General features: G+C 47.4%; 1 protein-coding gene across 1 annotated transcript in view; it reads left to right on the top strand.

The window, feature by feature from the left end:
- Nucleotides 1-20,702, top strand: part of LOC128697097 (roundabout homolog 2) — a 124,234-nt gene that overhangs the window by 95,199 nt on the left and 8,333 nt on the right. The window contains exons 10-15 of the mRNA XM_070095090.1: nucleotides 1,343-1,538; nucleotides 10,039-10,270; nucleotides 14,093-14,336; nucleotides 14,831-15,051; nucleotides 15,809-16,065; nucleotides 17,438-17,593. Of these exons, the coding sequence (XP_069951191.1) occupies nucleotides 1,343-1,538; nucleotides 10,039-10,270; nucleotides 14,093-14,336; nucleotides 14,831-15,051; nucleotides 15,809-16,065; nucleotides 17,438-17,593 (1,306 nt within the window). The remainder of the gene's footprint in view (nucleotides 1-1,342; nucleotides 1,539-10,038; nucleotides 10,271-14,092; nucleotides 14,337-14,830; nucleotides 15,052-15,808; nucleotides 16,066-17,437; nucleotides 17,594-20,702) is intronic.

The following is a 20,702-nucleotide window of genomic DNA, read 5'->3' as shown; positions in this document are numbered from 1 at the left end:
GCTGCTGCTGCTGCTGCTGCTGCTGCTGCTGCTGCTGCTGCTGCTGCTGCCTGCTGCTGCTGCTGCTGCTGCTGCCTGCTGCTGCTGCTGCTGCTGCTGCTGCTGCTGCTGCTGCTGCTGCTGCTGCTGCTGCTGCTGCTGCTGCTGCTGCTGCTGCTGCTGCTGCTGCTGCCTGCTGCTGCTGCTGCTGCTGCTGCTGCTGCTGCTGCTGCTGCTGCTGCTGCTGCCTGCTGCTGCTGCTGCTGTCTGCTGCTGCTGCTGCTGCTGCTGCTGCTGCTGCTGCTGCCTGCTGCTGCTGCTGCTTCTGCTGCTGCTGCTTATGCTGCTGCTGCTGCTGCTGCCTGCTGCTGCTGCTGCTGCTGCTGCTGCTGCCTGCTGCTGCTGCTGCTGCTGCTGCTGCTGCTGCTGCTGCTGCTGCTGCTGCTGCTGCCTGCTGCTGCTGCTGCTGCTGCTGCTGCTGCTGCTGCTGCCTGCTGCTGCTGCTGCTGCTGCTGCTGCTGCTGCTGCTGCTGCCTGCTGCTGCTGCTGCTGCTGCTGCTGCTGCTGCCGCAGCTGCTGCTGCTGCTGCTGCTGCTGCTGCCTGCTGCTGCTGCTGCTGCTGCTGCTGCTGCTGCTGCCTGCTGCTGATGCTGCTGCTGCTGCTGCCTGCTGCTGCTGCTGCTGTCTGCTGCTGCTGCTGCTGCTGCTGCTGCTGCTGCTGCTGCTGCTGCTGCTGCTGCTGCTGCTGCTGCTGCTGCTGCTGCTGCTGCTGCTGCTGCTGCTGCTGCTGCTGCTGCTGCTGCTGCTGCTGCTGCTGCTGCTGCTGCTGCTGCTGCTGCTGCCTGCTGCTGCTGCTGCTGCTGCTGCTGCTGCTGCTGCTGCTGCTGCTGCTGCTGCTGCTGCTGCTGCTGCTGCTGCTGCTGCTGCTGCTGCTGCTGCTGCTGCTGCTGCTGCTGCTGCTGCTGCTGCTGCTGCTGCTGCTGCTGCTGCCTGCTGCTGCTGCTGCTGCTGCTGCTGCTGCTGCTGCTGCTGCTGCTGCTGCTGCTGCTGCTGCTGCTGCTGCTGCTGCTGCTGCTGCTGCGACCCTGGTGTTTCACCTGGTCCCTAGTAGTCACCTGTTAGGTGCTGCCTCACCTAGTTAGGTTCCACAAAGATTGTTTTACAAGCTTAATAACACTAATGATAATAATAATAATAATAATAATAATAATAATAATAATAATAATATTGACATAAATATTACTAGATTATTACTGGTGTCATTAGGGCTCCTGATCCGAGGAAGTGGTGCAATCTTCCTCCTACTGTTCCTCGGATCAAGAGCCCTGGGGGGGAGTTAAGACTCGTCAACTTCGCTTTACAGAGCCATGAATATGCATGGAGTGTCAGCAGCGTCAGCCGTGTCTGGTCCTTTGGTGACGGGTGGCAGGCGGGCGGGAGAGGGCGGCACCGCCCACGATGATGATGACCCACAGGTACGAGCAGTGCTGAGCCACCCACTGGTCACCCTGCTGCCGCCCACGCCCGTCTCCTCTACCGCTATAAGGCTCACCTGGAAGGTAAGCTGCCGCCCACTCTTCTTACTGTCAGCCGCCCACACTTCTTACTGTCAGCCGCCCACACTTCTTACTGTCAGCCGCCCACACTTCTCACTGTCAGCCGCCCACACTTCTTACTGTCAGCCGCCCACACTTCTTACTGTCAGCCGCCCACACTCCTTACTGTCAGTTGCTCATGCTTCTTACTGTCAGCCGCCCACGCTTCTTACTGTCAGCCGCCCACACTTTTTACTGTCAGCCGCCCACACTTCTTACTGTCAGTTGCTCATGCTTCTTACTGTCAGCCACCCACGCTTCTTATTGTCAGCCACCCACGATTCTTACTGTCAGCCACCCATGCTCCTTATTGTTAGCCGCCCATGCTTCTTACTGTCACCCGCCCATGCTTCTTACTGTCACCCGCCCATGCTTCTTACTGTCACCCGCCAATGCTTCTTACTGTCAGCCGCCCATGCTTCTTACTGTCATCCGCTCATGCTTCTTACTGTCAGCCGCCAATGCTTCTTACTGTCAGCCGCCCATGCTTTATACTGTCAGCCGCCCATGCTTCTTACTGTCATCCGCTCATGCTTCTTACTGTCAGCCGCCAATGCTTCTTACTGTCAGCCGCCCATGCTTCTTACTGTCAGCCGCCCATGCTTCTTACTGTCATCCGCTCATGCTCCTTACTGTCAGCCGCCCATGCTTCTTACTGTCACCCGCTCATGCTTCTTACTGTCAGCCGCCCATGCTTCTTACTGTCAGCCGCCAATGCTTCTTACTGTCAGCCGCCCATGCTTCTTACTGTCACCCGCCAATGCTTCTTACTGTCAGCCGCCCATGCTTCTTACTGTCATCCGCTCATGCTTCTTACTGTCAGCCGCCCATGCTTCTTACTGTCAGCCGCCCATGCTTCTTACTGTCAGCCGCCAATGCTTCTTACTGTCAGCCGCCCATGCTTCTTACTGTCAGCCGCCCATGCTTCTTACTGTCATCCGCTCATGCTTCTTACTGTCAGCCGCCCATGCTTCTTACTGTCAGCCACCCATGCTTCTTACTCTCAGCCGCCCATGGTTCTAACTGTCACCCGCCCATGCTTCTTACTGTCAGCCGCCCATGCTTCTTACTGTCAGCCGCCCATGCTTCTTACTGTCAACCACCCATGCTTCTTGTCAGCCGCCCATGCTTCTTACTGTCAGCCGCCCATGCTTCTTACTGACAGCCGCCCATGCTTCTTACTCTCAGCCGCCCATGCTTCTTACTGTCAGCCGCCCATGCTTCTTACTGTCAGCTGCCCATGCTTCTTAATGTCAGCCACCCATGCTTCTTACTGTCAGCCGCCCATTCTTCTTACTCTCAGCCGCCCATGCTTCTGACACTCAGCCGCCCATGCTTCTTACTGTCAGCCGCCCATGTTTCTTGCTGTCAGCCGCCCATGCTTCTTACTGTCAGCCGCCCATGCTTCTTACTGTCAGCCGCCCATGCTTCTTACTGTCAGCCGCCCATACTTTTCACTGTCAGCCGCCCATGTTTCTTACTCTCAGTCGCCCATGATTCTTACTGTCAGCCGCCCATGCTTCTTACTGTCAGCCGCCCATGCTTCTTACTCTCAGCCGCCCATGCTTTTTACTGTCAGCCGCCCATGCTTCTTACTGTCAGCCGCTCATGCTTCTTACTGTCAGCCGCCCATGCTTCTTACTGTCAGCCGCCCATGCTTCTTACTGTCAGCCGCTCATGCTTCTTACTGTCAGCCGCCCATGCTTCTTACTGTCAGCCGCCCATGCTTCTTACTGTCAGCCGCCCATGCTTCTTACTGTCAGCCGCCCATACTTCTTACTGTCAGCCGCCTATGCTTCTTACTGTCAGCCGTCCATGCTTCTTACTGTCAGCCGCCCATACTTCTTACTGTCAGCCGCCTATGCTTCTTACTGTCAGCCGTCCATGCTTCTTACTGTCAGCCGCCCATGCTTCTTACTCTCAGCCGCCTATGCTTCTTACTGTCAGCCGTCCATGCTTCTTACTGTCAGCCGCCCATGCTTCTTACTGTCAGCCGCCCATGCTTCTTACTGTCAGCCGCCCATACTTCTTACTGTCAGCCGCCTATGCTTCTTACTGTCAGCCGTCCATGCTTCTTACTGTCAGCCGCCCATACTTCTTACTGTCAGCCGCCTATGCTTCTTACTGTCAGCCGTCCATGCTTCTTACTGTCAGCCGCCTACGTTTCCCATACGGTTGACACATTCCTGTCATCTGCTCACAATTTTTGTCAGCCACCCACACTTCCTGTATCCTACCCACACTTCCTGTATCCTACCCACACTTCCTGTATCCTACCCACACTTCCTGTATCCTACCCACACTTCCTGTATCCTACCGACATTTCCTGTATCCCTCTCTCATTTCCTTTATCCTTCCCACATTTCCTGTATCTCACCCACATTTCCTGTGTCACACCCACATTTCCTGTGTCACACCCACATTTCCTGTGTCACACCCACATTTCCTGTATCCCATATTGTGTACTGGTGTTACTGTGCGGGTCACAAGAACACCAGTACTCTGACTCACCACCAGAGATGTACAAAACCCGCGAAGAGCACTGAGGTGTGAAGACACAGCTCGGGGTGACAGCAGTGACAGCAGTGACAGCAGCACATCCACAGAGAAGCTTCTAAAACATTGACACGAGTGAAACGTAACAGAAATGTTTCTTCACTGATATACCTTTGATGAGTTAGGAGAGTTTCTCTACTCCTGGAACTCGGCCATGGGACAGGCTCGTTTGGTTACTCATCCATTCAAAATCATCATGCCAAAAGAGTGTGATCTAATAATGGTAACAAGTGCACTGAGACAGGTAAGGAGGTCACGCTGCCTTCATGGTGCTAGCCAATTAAAACAAGTGGGTAAAAACCCCTCAATAGAAGGTTCCTCATGCCACATACATAACTACACATTACATATACCAGATGTATATCAGTTGCTGCAACATTCAAGACAGGTATTACCACATTGCATAACCGCAGTCTCCTGATCCACTTGAAGTAGTGTGGATCAGAGGAGGCATTCACAGGTCATCACATGGAAACTAATCTCCAGATTTCTTCAGTAAAAATGGCATATTAGAACATACAGAAATTAGAAATGATCCCAGTGACAAGCAATATTTTAATTTTTCAAATTTCTTTGGTGAATAAAGAAAGTGGGATGCCTACAGGTCAGTACCAACCCACCACAGGTCAGTACCAACCCACCACAGGTCAGTACCAACCCACCACAGGTCAGTACCAACCCACCACAGGTCAGTACCAACCCACCACAGGTCAGTACCAACTCACCACAGGTCAGTACCAACCCACCACAGGTCAGTACCAACCCACCACAGGTCAGTACCAACCCACCACAGGTCAGTACCAACCCACCACAGGTCAGTACCAACCCACCATAGGTCAGTACCAATCCACCACAGGTCAGTACCAACCCACCACAGGTCAGTACCAACCCACCACAGGTCAGTACCAACCCACCACAGGTCAGTGCCAACCCACCATGCGTCAGTACCAACCCACCACAGGTCACTACCAACTCACCACAGGTCAGTGCCAACCCACCATGGGTCAGTACCAACCCACCATAGGCCAGTACCAACCCACCACAGGTCAGTACCAACCCACCACAGGTCAGTACTAACCCACCACAGGTCAGTACTAACCCACCACAGGTCAGTACCAACCCACCACAGGTCAGTATCAACCCACCACAGGTCAGTACCAACCCACCACAGGTCAGTACCAACCCACCACAGGTCAGTGCCAACCCACCATGGGTCAGTACCAACCCACCACAGGTCACTACCAACCCACCACATGTCAGTACCAACCCACCATGGGTCAGTACCAACCCACCATAGGCCAGTACCAACCCACCACAGGTCAGTACCAACCCACCACAGGTCAGTACCAACCCATCACAGGTCAGTACCAACCCACCACAGGTCAGTACCAACCCACCATGGGTCAGTACCAACCCACCACTGGTCAGTACCAACCCACCACAGATCAGTACCAACCCACCACAGGTCAGTACCAACCCACCACAGGTCAGTACCAACCCACCATGGGTCAGTACCAACCCACCACAGGTCAGTACCAACCCACCACAGGTCAGTACCAACCCACCACATATTACAAACCCACCACAGGCCAGTACCAACCCACCACATATTACCAACCCACCACAGGTCAGTACTAACCCACCACATATTACCAACCCACCACAGGTCAGTACCAACCCACCTCAGGTCAGTACCAACCTACCACAGGTCAGTACCAACCCACCACAGGTCAGTACCAACCCACCACAGGTCAGTACCAACCCACCACAGGTCAGTACCAACCCACCTCAGGTAAGTACCAACCTACCACAGGTCAGTACCAACTCACCACAGGTCAGTACCAGCCCAACACATATCAGTACCAACCCACCACAGGCCAGTACCAACCCACCACAGGTCAGTACCAGCCCACCACAGGTCAGTACCAACCCACCACAGGTCAGTACCAACCCACCACATATCAGTACCAACCCACCACAGGTCAGTACCAACCCACCACAGGTCAGTACTAACCCACCACATATTACCAACCCACCACAGGTCAGTACCAACCCACCTCAGGCCAGTACCAACCCACCACAGGTAAGTATCAACCCACCACAGGTCGGTACCAACCCATCACAGGTCAGTACCAACCCACCAAATACCAGTACCAACCCACCACAGGCCAGTACCAACCCACCACAGGTCAGTACCAACCCACCACATATCAGTACCAACCCACCACAGGTCAGTACCAACCCACCACAGGTCAGTACCAATCCACCACAGTTCAGTACCAACCCACCACAGTTCAGTACCAACCCACCACAGTTCAGTACCAACCCACCACAGGTCAGTACCAACCCACCACAGGTCAGTACCAACCCACCACATATCAGTACCAACCCACCACAGGTCAGTACCAACCCACCACAGGTCAGTACCAATCCACCACAGTTCAGTACCAACCCACCACAGTTCAGTACCAACCCACCACAGTTCAGTACCAACCCACCACAGGTCAGTACCAACCCACCACAGGTCAGTACCAACCCACCACAGGTCAGTACCAACCCACCACAGGTCAGTACCAACCCACCACAGGTCAGTACCAACCCACCACAGGTCAGTACCAACCCACCACAGGTCAGTACCAATCCACCACAGTTCAGTACCAACCCACCACAGTTCAGTACCAACCCACCACAGTTCAGTACCAACCCACCACAGGTCAGTACCAACCCACCACAGGTCAGTACCAACCCACCACAGGTCAGTACCAACCCACCACAGGTCAGTACCAGCCCACTCTCTTCTCTAAGAAAAACTGACCAGTGTTTTTTTAAGTCATTGAGTAATGAACTAAGAAAAGTAATTAAGTGAATTATATTTAAGCTTTGAGACCATTACAGTGGTCTTGAGACCACAAAGGTGTTGTAGACACATAAAAAAAACATTATATTGATTTAACTTAGAATAACCCAGTGAAGTTAAACACTGACTTATTTAAACCAGAATAAACCAGTGACTTGTTTAACCCAGTAAGTCAAACTGTGATTTAAGGCAGTATAACCCATTAACTTATTTAAGCCAGAATAAACCAGTGACTTGTTTAAACCAGAATAACCCAGTAACTTATTTAAGCCAGAATTACTCAGTAACTTATTTAAGCCAGAATTACTCAGTAACTTATTTAAACCAGAATAACCCAGTAACTTATTTAAGCCAGAATTACTCAGTAACTTATTAAAACCAGAATAACCCAGTAACTTATTTAAGCCAGAATTACTCAGTAACTTATATAAACCAGAATAACCCAGTAACTTATTTAAGCCAGAATTACTCAGTAACTTATTTAAACCAGAATTACTCAGTAACTTATTTAAGCCAGAATTACTCAGTAACTTATTTAAACCAGAATAACCCAGTAACTTATTTAAGCCAGAATTACTCAGTAACTTATTTAAACCAGAATAACCCAGTAACTTATTTAAGCCAGAATAACCCAGTAAAGCCCAACACCGTGACTTATTTAAGCCAGAATAACCCAGTACAGTCCAACACCGTGACTTATTTAAGCCAGAATAACCCAGTAAAGTCCAACATCGTGACTTATTTAAGCCAGAATAACCCAGTACAGTCCAACACCGTATCTTATTTAAGCCTTAATAACCCAGTAAAGTCCAACACCGTGACTTATTTAAGCCAGAATAACCCAGTAAAGTCCAACACCGTATCTTATTTAAGCCAGAATAACCCAGTGAAGTTTAGCACCGTGGCTTATTTAAGCCAGAATAACCCAGTAAAGTCCAACACCGTGACTTATTTAGGCCAGAATAACCCAGTAAAGTCCAACACCGTGACTTATTTAAGCCTTAATAAACCAGTAAAGTCCAACACCGTGACTTATTTAAGCCAGAATAACCCAGTAAAGTCCAACACCGTGGCTTATTTAAGCCATATTAACCCAGTAAAGTCCAACACCGTGGCTTATTTAAGCCACATTAACCCAGTAAAGTCCAACACCGTGGCTTATTTAAGCCATATTAACCCAGTAAAGTCCAACATCGTGACTTATTTAAGCCAGAATAATCCAGAAAAGTCCAACACCGTAGCTTATTTAAGCCAGAATAACCTAGTAAAGTCCAACACCGTGGCTTATTTAAGCCAGAATAACCCAGTAAAGTCCAACACCGTGACTTATTTAAGCCAGAATAACCCAGTAAAGTCCAACACCGTGACTTACTTAAGCCAGAGAAGAGAGAGTCTCCATTAATTTCCCACAAATCAGTTTGATTAATAAAACTGAGAAATTAAAACTTCCTTCTACAAACACGAAGAGGAAAACACATCAGCACTAAAAGTTTAAAGCCGACCAGAACATGCATTCCCCAGATTACAGAGAGTGCAACAACTCTTGTACCTACACGTCCTTTGCAACCCCCCCTCCCCCCCATTGTTGATTGATGCATACACTTCCTTTATGCTCTCTCACTCTCTCACACACTCACTATCTCACACATACTCTCTCACACACACACTCCCTCACACACACTCATTCTCTCACCCTCTCACACTCTCACACACACACTCTCTCACACTCTCATTCTCACTCTTTCACACTCTCACACTCTCACTCACTCTCTCACACTCACACACACTCACACTCACACTCTCTAACACTCTTCCTCCCTCACATTCACACTCGCTCTCACACTTACACTCACTCTCTCACACTCGCACTCACACTCTCTCACACTCTCACACTCACACTCTCTCACACTCTTACTCTCTCACACTCACACTCATACTCTTACTCTCTCATACTCAAACTCACTCTCTCACACACACACACTCTCTCTCACACTCGCACTCACACTCTCTCACACTCACACTGTCTCACTTTCATACTCTCTCACACTCACACTTTTACTCTCTCACACTCGCACTCTTTCACATTCTCACACTCTCACTCTCTCACACTCTCACACTCACTCACTCTCTCACACACTCACTCTCACACTCTCACACTCACACTGACTCTCTCATACTCACACTTTCACACTCACTCACACACTCTCACACTCACACTCTCTCACACTCTCACATTCACTCTCTCACACTCTCACTCTCTCACACTCACACTCACACTCTCTCACACTCACACTCTCTCACACACTCTCTCACACTCACGCTCTCACACTCTCTCACACTCTCACTCTCTCACTCTCTCACACTCACACTCTCACACTCACTATCTCACACACTCTCACACTCACTCTCTCACACTCACGCTCACTCTCTAACACTCACGCTCTCTCACACTCACAATCTCTCTCACCCACACTCCCACTCAATCTCACACTCTCACTCTCTTATTCTCTCACACTCACACTCTCTCACACTCACTCTCTCACACTCACACTCACACTCTCACACTCTCACTCACTGTCTCACACTCACACTCACTCTCTCACACACTCAAACTCACTCTCTCACACTCACACTCTCACTCTCACACTCACACTTTCTCACCCTCACACTCTCTCACTCTCACTTTCTCTCGCACTCACTCTCACACTCACACTCACTCTCTCTCGCACTCTCACACACACTCACAGTCTCTCACACACTCTCTCACACTCACACTCTCTCACACTCACACTCTCACACTCACACTTTCTCACACTCACACTCACTCTCTCACACTCACTCTCACACTCACTCTCTGACACTCACTCTCTCACACTCACTCTCTCACACTCTCACACTCACTCTCTCACAATTACACTCACAGACACTCACTCTCTCACACTCATTCTCTCACACTCACACACTCACTCTCTCACACTCACACTAACAGACACTCACTCTCTCACACTCACACTCTCACACTCACTCTCACACACTCACGCACTCTCACAGGTACAGGAGTTCGCGGATTACATGGACGGCTTCTACATCCGGTACCGGGACCTCACTTCCGGCACCCACCACTTCCGCATGGAGACGGTGGTCCGAGTCGGCACCGGGACAGATGCCTACACCCTCACCGACCTGGAGAAGTACACACAGTACGAATTCTTCATCGTACCGTACCATAAAAACATCCACGGTCACCCGTCCAACTCCAGGATCGCTACTACCAAGGAAGATGGTCAGTACCTTTGTAATGTACCTCTGTAGTGTACTTTTGTAATTTAGCTTTCTTGTGTACCTTTGTAGTGTTTTTTAATGTACCTTTGTATTGTACCTTTGTAGTGTACCTTCGCAGTGTTTTTAATCGTACCTTTGTAGTGTACCTTTGTAATGAACATCTGTAGCATACATTTGTAGTGTACCTTTGTAATGTACATTTGTAGTGTTTTGTAATGCATCTTTGTAGCGTACCTTTGTAGTGTGTCTTTGTAATCATCCTCTGTAGCGTACCTTTGTAGTGTACCTCTGTAATATTCACTTGAAGTGTACCTTTGTAATATAGACTTATAGTGTGCCTTTAGTGTACTTTTGTCTACCTACCCGGAGTATACCTGGAGAATACTCTGGGGGTCAACGCCCCCGCGGCCTGGTCCATGACGAGGCCTCGTGGTGGATTAGGGTCTGAGCAACCAGGCTGTTTCTGATAAATTAGACACGTGTGCAACTCTTGGGTATCTTTACTGAGGAAACGTTTCGCCACACAGTGGCTTCATCAGTCCATACAAAGGAGAATCTTGAAGAACAGGAGGAGAATGAGGTAATCAGTCCCTCAACCTTGAGTCGATGGGAATTCTTCGCTTGCCTAATTCATGGGCACGACCTACTTCCACATTGAACAAATGTGACACGACCTATGTCTGCTGCACCTCTCCTGCCAACGGTTTATAAGCTGGTTGGTAGGTAAGACACATAGGCAACAGTTAGGCAACTTTATTCCGAAACGTTTCGCCTACACAGTAGGCTTCTTCAGTCGAATACAGAAAGTAGGCAGGAACAGTAGAGAAGACGATGTAATCAGTCCATCACCCTTAAAGTCGTAGAATTTGAGGTTGTCAGTCCCTCGGCCTGGAGAAGTTCAGTTCCATAGTCAGGAACTATCTGAAGATCAAGCGACAGTGCGGAGACTTAAATACTGTCGGAAGGAGAGGTGCAGAGTAGTAGTAGTAGTGAGAATGTAACCACTGAAAGGTCAGGTCCCTCTCAGATCCAACAATTCTCACTTGAAAAGTTTGTCCAAGGTGTTTTCTGTATCAAGATGCTATGTGTTGCAGTGTCTGACAAGATGAACATCAAAATGGTATACAATACCGACAGGTTGGTAGGTATTGTATACCATTTTGATGTTCATCTTGTCAGACACTGCAACACATAGCATCTTGATACAGAAAACACCTTGGACAAACTTTTCAAGTGAGAATTGTTGGATCTGAGAGGGACCTGACCTTTCAGTGGTTACATTCTCACTACTACTACTACTCTGCACCTCTCCTTCCGACAGTATTTAAGTCTCCGCACTGTCGCTTGATCTTCAGATAGTTCCTGACTATGGAACTGAACTTCTCCAGGCCGAGGGACTGACAACCTCAAATTCTACGACTTTAAGGGTGATAGACTGATTACATCGTCTTCTCTACTGTTCCTGCCTACTTTCTGTATTTGACTGAAGAAGCCTACTGTGTAGGCGAAACGTTTCGGAATAAAGTTGCCTAACTGTTGCCTATGTGTCTTACCTACCAACCTGTCGGTATTGTATACCATTTTGAGGTTTATAAGCTCCTTCTCCGCACGTATGCCGTATTCTATTCAAGATTGATGGACTGACCACATCGACTCAAGGTTGAGGGACTGATTACCTCATTCTCCTCCTGTTCTTCAAGATTCTCCTTTGTATGGACTGATGAAGCCACTGTGTGGCGAAACGTTTCCTCAGTAAAGATACCCAAGAGTTGCACACGTGTCTAATTTATCAACATGTCGGTTCTCTGAACCATTCATCTACAGGCTGTTTCTGCTGGCCGCTTACAATCCAACGTAGGAACTACAGCCCGGCTAGTCAGGTACTGACTTAAGGTGTCTGTCCAGCTCCTTGAAGAGTGTCAAGGGTCTTGAAGACAGCCATGGGTCTTGAAGACAGCCAGGGGTCTTGAAGACAGCCAGGGGCCTTGAAGACAGCCAGGGGTCTTGAAGACAGCCAGGGGTCTTAAAGACAGCCAGGGGTCTTGAAGACAGCCATGGGTCTTAAAGACAGCCAGGGGTCTTAAAGACAGCCAGGGGTCTTGAAGACAACCAGGGGTCTTGAAGACAACCAGGGGTCTTGAAGACAGCCAGGGGTCTATTGGTAATTCCTCTTATATATGCTGGGAGGCAGTTGAACAGTCTTGGTTCCCTGACACTTGTGTATGCTGGGGAGATTATTGGAAGACTATACAGGCGGTGCTCAATTTTCGACAGTTGACTTTTAAACTTTTGGGAAGTTGTGGAAGTGAAGCCACTGCCAGCACGTTTCGCCCAACCCTGGGCTTTATCAAGTGACTTTATTCCCACTTGTCCCCAGTGTCCACCTGTTGGTCTGTGTATCCGGCGTCTTATATACAACCACAATGACTTGGTTCACCGTTTTTACTGCCAGAATTGCAGGTTACTTTTGAGATACCTGGAGTATACATAGTGATACATGATATTTAATGATTTGAGGATACATAGTGATACATGGTGATACAGATTGGTACATTGTGATGTACGGCGATGCATAGTGACATTGATGCGTGGTGATACATAGTGATGTATTTTGATACATAGGGACACATGGTGATGCAAGTAACACAGTAATGTATGGCGATACATATTGATATATCGTGATCCAAGTGACACAATAATGTATAATGATACATAGTGACATATGGTAATACAGTGATGCATAGTGACATATAGTAATACAGTGATACATAGTGACACTTGGTAATACAGTGATACATGGGTATACATAGTGACACATTGTAATACAGTGATACATAGTGACACATGGTGATACATATTGACACATGGTGATACATATTGACACATGGTGATACATATTGGCACATGGTAATACAGTGGTACATAGTGATACGCAGTGACACATGGTAATGTAGTGATACATAGTGGCACATGGTGATTGTGATACATAGTGACATTGATGCCTGATGCATAATACATGGTGATACATAGTGACAGTGATGCCTGGTGATTCATAATACATGGTAATACATAGTGAGAGTGATGTATGGTGATACATAGTGACTGACAGTGATACTTGGTGATAGTGATATTGACACATAGTGATATATGAGTGATACCTGGTGATATGAAGTGATACATAGTGACATATTGTTATACATAACGATACATACTGCGACATGTTGATACATATTGATACATAATGACATAAGTAACACACGATGTAATGTGATGTATAGTGATACCTAGTGACACAACTATAGTTACAATGATACATAAAGATACATGGTGACACAGTGCGTGAAGTTTGGTTAATTAGGTTTCAAGTGTTATTACACGATGGTTGGTTTTTTAGGTTTCAAATCTATCTACTACACGATGATCATTAAGGCTGCATGTCACCTGTGCACCAAGAGTCAAGAATACTCAAATACCTAATACCTAATAGGTGTGTCTCTCAGTGTATATACACTGAGAGACATACACCTCAGTGTATATACACTGAGGTGTATGTCTCAGTGTATATACACTGAGACATACACCTTTCTGAGTATGTTTAGAAACATAGACCTCACGGTATATATGCACTGAGAGACATACACCTCTCAGTATATATACACTGAGACATTAACGTCTCACCGTATATACACACACACTGAGACATAAGCCTACCAGAATATATACAGAGAGACTTACCTCCCAGTGTATATACACAGAGATACATATATCTTCCAGTGTATATATATACCTTCATAACCACTAGATACCTCGTATCTCCCTCCAGTACCGTCAGCGCCACCGTCAGGAGTGGAGTCCCTGGTACTTAACAGAACGAGTGTGGTACTGTCCTGGCTACCACCAGCCAGAGCCCATACCAACGGCCGGATCATCCGCTACTCTATCCGGCTCTTCAGTAACAAGACGCAGCCTCATTCCAACCTCACGGTGGAAGGGAACCTCCACAGCCTCACCCTTCACAACCTCACCTACGGTGTACTGTTTACCGCTACGGTGGCTGCCCACACTAAGTGAGTAATCCCTCTACTGTGTTCTATACTATGCTTCACTATCCTGTTTATTGAGTAATACAGTGGTTTAGTTAAAAATAGTGTGTGTATCCTGTGGACCAGCTAGGCTATCCTGTGGCCTAGTCACACTACCCTGTGGATCAGCTAGACTATCCTGTGGCCTAGTCACAATATCTTGTGTATCAGCTAGACTATGCTGTGGACCAACCACACACACTATCCTGTGTCTTTTCAACCACCTGAATAGAATAGGAAAACAGTTAATGATGCATTTATGACAGAGATGTTTCGCTCTCTAGGAACTTTATCAAACTATATAAAGCTCTTGGAGGACGAGATGTGTTTTTAGTAATTTTAATGAGAGTTATACATGTTTTAACATGTTGCTCGTCTGAACATTCACTTTCATTCTTAACCTTCACTTAGTGGGTATGTAGATAGTAAAATGCTGTATTCAGTGTCTCTTATAATTTCCTCTCTCGTTGTGTTGCCAGAGCTGGTGAGGGACCCTCTAGCGGGGGCCACACGTGGCTTCAGGACCCCTTGGCCACTGTGGGCTCTGACGAGGCCCGCAGGGTGCCATCCCCACTGATGGCAGTGTTGAGGGAGACGTGGTTCATCGGTGCTGTGGGTGCCGCTGGCTTCGTGGCACTCTCGGTCTTCGTGGCAGTGGTCTGCTACCGTCGCAAGAGGAACGAGAAGAGAGCCATGGGAGGTGAGTAGCGCCTAAGGCACCTCTTTGCCTTCTTACTGGCACCTATTCAAGAAGTGTTTTCATATTTCTGAGGGTTCTTGATTCACGTAAAGACGTACCCTACTGCCTAGGGCACCTCTTTACTGGCACCTGTTCAAGAGGTGTTTTGATGTTTTTGAGTGTCCTTGATTCACGTAAGAACGTCAATTTCCCAGCAATTCCTGGAGCAGCTTTGGAAAATTGACAACTGTCCGGAAAATCTCCCAACTCCTGCCCCAAACTTCTTATTACTGGGAAATATCAACTTGAGACACCTAAATTGGAGGAGTGCCTAGGGTACCTCTTTACTAGCACCTATTCAAGAAGTATTTTGATGCTTCTGAGGGTTCATGATTCAAGAAGAGGGCCATGGGAGGTGAGAAGTGCCTAGTCAACCTCTTTACACTCTTATTGTCACCCTTTAAAAATATGTAACAATGTCTCTAAAGCTCTTTTATTCAAGGAATTATAGCTATTTTCATCACTCATCGCATCAGACCACCATTTATAGGATTATAATAATAAAGACGACTGATGCACGCAAAATAGAAAATGTTATCAGTTTGGTAACAATAGGATAGTCTCCCGTGCGTCTGATTGGTCACGTTTTCTCTCATCCACACGAGCCGCGTTTTCTGTAATGCTCTTTTACCTCTTCCAATTTTCCCTAATTTTCTCGCAGAATTCGACTGTTTTTCTCATTTACTGGAAAACCATATATGTTGCACTCACACTGCAGGGTACAAGATGGAGGGCCGCACCATGAATGGCACCATGTGTGGAGGACTGTGGATCGAGAGGGGACCCTGGGGTGCTTCCTCAGGCACTGGTGAGGACAAGCACGCTGGCACTCCTGAGAAACTTCTCAACCTGAGTGCCACTCCCGGCGATTACGCTGAGATAGAGGGCACTGTGGCACCCCTCATGCCTCCAGTGCCACAGCCTCCAGGCACTCCCCTAGCATATGCCACCACTAATATCATCTCTGGCAGGAATGTAAGTAGTACCTTGGCACCCTTATCTAGGACTCCTAGGAATCCTAGGACACCTAGTACCCCTACTGTGTAACCTAGTATCCCTTTTCAGTACTCCTATTTTGAATCCTGATACCACTGTTGTGTACCCTAGTAACCAAATTTTGTACTCTAGTACCTGTTGTAAATTCTAGAAACCCTGTGCATCCTAGTAACCTTATTGTACTAGTACTCCTATTGTGCACTCTAGTACCCATATTGTGCACCCCAGTACCTCTATTGTGCACCCTAGTACTCCTATTGTGTATCCTAGTACCTCTAATGTGTATCCTAATGCCCCTATTTTGTATCCTAGTACCCCTATTGTGTACCCTAGTACTTCTATCGTATACCCTAGTAACCCTGTGTTCCCTAGTACCTCTACTGTATAACCTAGTTTCTTTATTTTGTATCCTAGTATCCCTATTTTGTACCCTAGTGCCCTATTTTGTACCCTAGTGCCCTATTTTGTACCCTAGTGCCCTATTTTGTACCCTAGTACCTTTATTTTGTATCCTAGTACCTTTATTTTGTACCCTAGTACCATATTTTGTACCCTAGTACCTCTGCTTTGTACCCTTTTACCCCCTTTGTACCCTAGTACCCCAATTTTGTACCCAAGTACCCTCTTTTTGTACCCTAGTACCCCAATTTTTGTACCCAGGTACCCCTGGGGTGGAGCTGCAGTTCTACAGGAAGTGCAGTTACAGTCAGGTTATATTAGGTTATCTTGGCTTATCATAACATTGAGCTTTTTTGCTGACAATGTGATAACAGTATGATGATAAGACTAGTAGAAGGATAAACTTGTTATCTCTCTTATGGTGTTATGGTGATAACACTAGTGGACCAGCTTCATGATAACATCGTTATCTTTCACACAGGGTGATGGTGATAACACTAGTGGACCAGCTTCATGATAACATCGTTATCTTTCACACAGGGTGATGGTGATAACACTAGTGGACCAGCTTCATGATAACATCGTTATCTTTCACACAGGGTGATGGTGATAACACTAGTGGACCAGCTTCATGATAACATCGTTATCTTTCACACAGGGTGATGGTGATAACACTAGTGGAATAACTTTATGATAACATTGTTATCTTTCACACAGGGTAATGGTGATAACACAAGTGGACCAGCTTCATGATAACATTGTTATTTTCTCACAGAGTTATGGTGATAACACTAGTGAACCAGGCTCATGATAACCTTGTTATCTCTCACACAGGTTGATGGTGATAACTCTAGTGAACCAGGCTCATCATTATCTTGTTATCTCTCACACAGGGCGATGGTGATAACATTAGTGGACGAACTTCATGATAACCTTGTTATCTCTCACACAGGGTGAGACAGTAGAGCCCAACATCCCAGTGTATGGCAGTATGTATGGTGATAACAGCATGGTAGAGCAGCCTGACGATAACTTGGTGCTCTACTGTACACTGAAGAAGCAACAGCTCTACAAACCGGCTCTCTCACCAGCTGTCAACAGCAAACAGGTCAGTTGAACTCTATGGTTTTGATACTGTTGAATCTACAGGCTTAAAACTGTTGCCTGCTAGTGTGGGGAAGGGGGAGTGTAAAAAGACAGACAGACAGACAGACTGGCAGACACACACACACGAACAAAAAAAAATGGTGGCTCAGGGGGGAAGTCGAAGGCTCAGGGTATCAGAGGAAGATGGTTCTGGTAAGGAACAATCGATGGAAAATCAATGTAAAAGGATGAAACAAGATTGGGAGAGCAAACTAGGTGAGCTTGCTGCAAAAATGAAAATGAGGATGGTGGCAGAGAAGAAGAAATGGGAGTCACAGGCTGAAGCTGCAGAAGCCACGACACATGCCCTAGAATATGAGGTAAATATACTGGAGTTACAGGGCTATTTTCCAGAGGAGACATGGCACCTGAAGCAGGTATACCCATATTAAATGAGGAGCCCAATGGAAAGAAAGGAGACAAGACTTATGGTAGCCCCTACCAGTCCCCCAAGCAAGGCCGAGGAATGTAGGAGGAGAGCTGTTAGAAGCAGGTATACCAGTGAGGGGAGTAGAAGGTAGAGAAGGTGACAAGTCCCATACAGAGGCACAACCATGTCAAGAGTTACAGGAAAAATAAGGAAGACTGGATATGTACAAACAGGACCCAGTGACACAGAGGTAAAGGCAATGGAAGGAGGAGAGGGAGAAGTCAGTGTTTATTCATGGGCTTCAGGAGAGTGAAGGGAGGACACATAATGAAAGATGGGAGAAAGAAACACAGGAGATAGAAAACATCGAAGAAATAGGTGAGGAGGATATAGTAAGTTTTCAGAGAATAAGGGGAGAAATTGGCCAAACTGATTTTCAAGGAAGAAATGTTGCACAAGAGGTTCCTGCAAGAGAAACCACGGCTGAAGGACCATGACAGAACAAGAAGTGGATGACAACAACTGAGGCAAAAGACAGAAGTGAAAGAGGTTAGGAAGAGAGACAAGGACAGAGTCCACAGAGAACAACCAGAGCCGGGAAGAGCAACAAGCGCAAGCACACAGAACCACCATCAGAACCCCACAGCCAAACATGCTATCCCAACACAAACCACAATCCACACTTACAGCCCCCACCCCACAAAATGTTGTAGAATCTCATAGTACTCTGCCAGGGTCCCCACCCCCACAGACCCCCCAACACAGTGTTGGAGAGGAAACTGAAGGTATGGTATACCAACGCTGATGGAATAATGAATAAGTGGGAGGAGTGGCACAAACGAATCAAAGAGACATCACTGGACATCATAGCTCTCACCGAAACCAAGCTCACAGGAATGATAACAGATGCCATCTTTCCAATGGGATATCAGATCCTGAGGAAGGACAGAGGGGGTGGAGGAGTGGCATTGCTCATCAAAAGCCAATGGTATTTTGATGAGCTGGAGAGAGGAGGCAGAGGTGAAGCAAGAGACTACATAATAGGAGTACTGGAGGTCCCAAAGTGGAAATCTCAGTGATGTATCACCCACCACAGAACAGCAGGAGGCCAAGGTAGGAGTATGATGAGAATAACAGAGCGTTGGTTGACACACTGGCTGAAGTGGCCAGAAGGGCTCATGTGAGCAGGGCAAAGTTACTGATTGTGGGTGACTTCAGCTACAAAGAAATTGACTAGAAGAACTTGGAGCCACATGGGTGCCCAGAAACATGGAGGGCTAAAATGGAGGTGGTACTGGAAGAGGAGAGGATGTACCGGCAAGACTGGACCTAGTATTTACCTTGAGTATTGCTGATATTGAGGACATCACACATGAAAGACCTGTCAGCGCCATTGACCATGTGGTTCTGAGCCTCGAATACACAATACCGTTACAGGTAGAGAGGGAAGCACCAAGGGTAGGACAAATGAAACCAGACTACAAGAGAGGGAAGTACAGAGGCATGATGAATTTCCTGCACGAGGTTCAGTGGGACAGAGCACTGGCAGGGAAGTCAGTAAATGACATGATGGAATATGTGACAACAGTATGCAAGGAAGCTGAGGAGAGGTTTATACCCAAGGGTAACAGGAATAAGAAGGCCAGGATGAACCCATGATTCACTCCAAGGTGTAGGGAGGCCAATACCGAGTGTGCTAGAGAAAGGAAGTATAGAAGGCAAAGGACCCAGGAGAATAAGGAGAGCAGTTGTAGAGCCAGAAATGAATATGCACAGGTAAGAAGGGAGGCCCATCAATAATACGGAAATGGCATTGCAGCAAAAGTTAAATCTGATCTGAAGCTGTTGTACAGCCACATCAGGAGGAAAACAATAGTCAAGGACCAGTAATCAGGTTGAGGAAGGAAGGAGGGGAGATTACAAGCAACGACCGAGAAGTATGTGAGGAACTCAACATGAGATTCAAAGTGTTCACAGAAGAGACAGAAAGTACTCCAGAAAGATGGAGAGGTGGGGTACATCATCAAGTGTTGGACACAATACATACAATCGAGGAAGAAGTAAAGAGGCTGCTAAGCGAGCTAGATACCTCAAAGGCGATGGGGCTGGAAAACATCTCTCCATGGGTCCTGAGGGAGGGAGCAGATGCACTATGTGTACCACTTTCAATCTTCATCACATCTATCAAAGCAGGGCGACTACTTTAGGTATGGAAGACAGTAAATGTAGTCCCAGTTTTTAAAAAAGAAGACAGACACGAAGCACTAAACTACAGGCCAGTGTCACTAAAATGTATAGTATGCAAAGTCATTTAGAAGATTATCAGAAGAGTGGTGGAGCACACAGAAAGGAATGAGCTTATCAACGACAGCCAGCACGGTTTCAGGGATGGGAAATCCTGTGTCACAAATCTACCAGGCAAGCACCAGACGAGCCTGGCCCATGGCCGGGGTCAGAGAGTAGATTAACTCTCAAAACTCTTCAAAGATAAAGGTATATAAGGTACTGGAGTTTTATGACAGGAGTAAGACAAGAGAGATTGGGGTGGGTAGAATGCATTTTCTTGGACTGGAAAAAGGCTTTGACACAGTTCCACACAAGAGATTAGTGCATAAGCTGGAAGACCAGGTAGGTATAACAGGGAAGACACTACAGTGGATCAGAGAATATCTGTTGGGAAGACATCAGCGAGTCATGGTAC

This window comes from Cherax quadricarinatus, chromosome 49 (assembly GCF_038502225.1).
Source record: "Cherax quadricarinatus isolate ZL_2023a chromosome 49, ASM3850222v1, whole genome shotgun sequence".
NCBI lineage: Eukaryota > Metazoa > Arthropoda > Malacostraca > Decapoda > Parastacidae > Cherax > Cherax quadricarinatus.
This window is presented reverse-complemented; position numbering and strand designations above follow the sequence as displayed.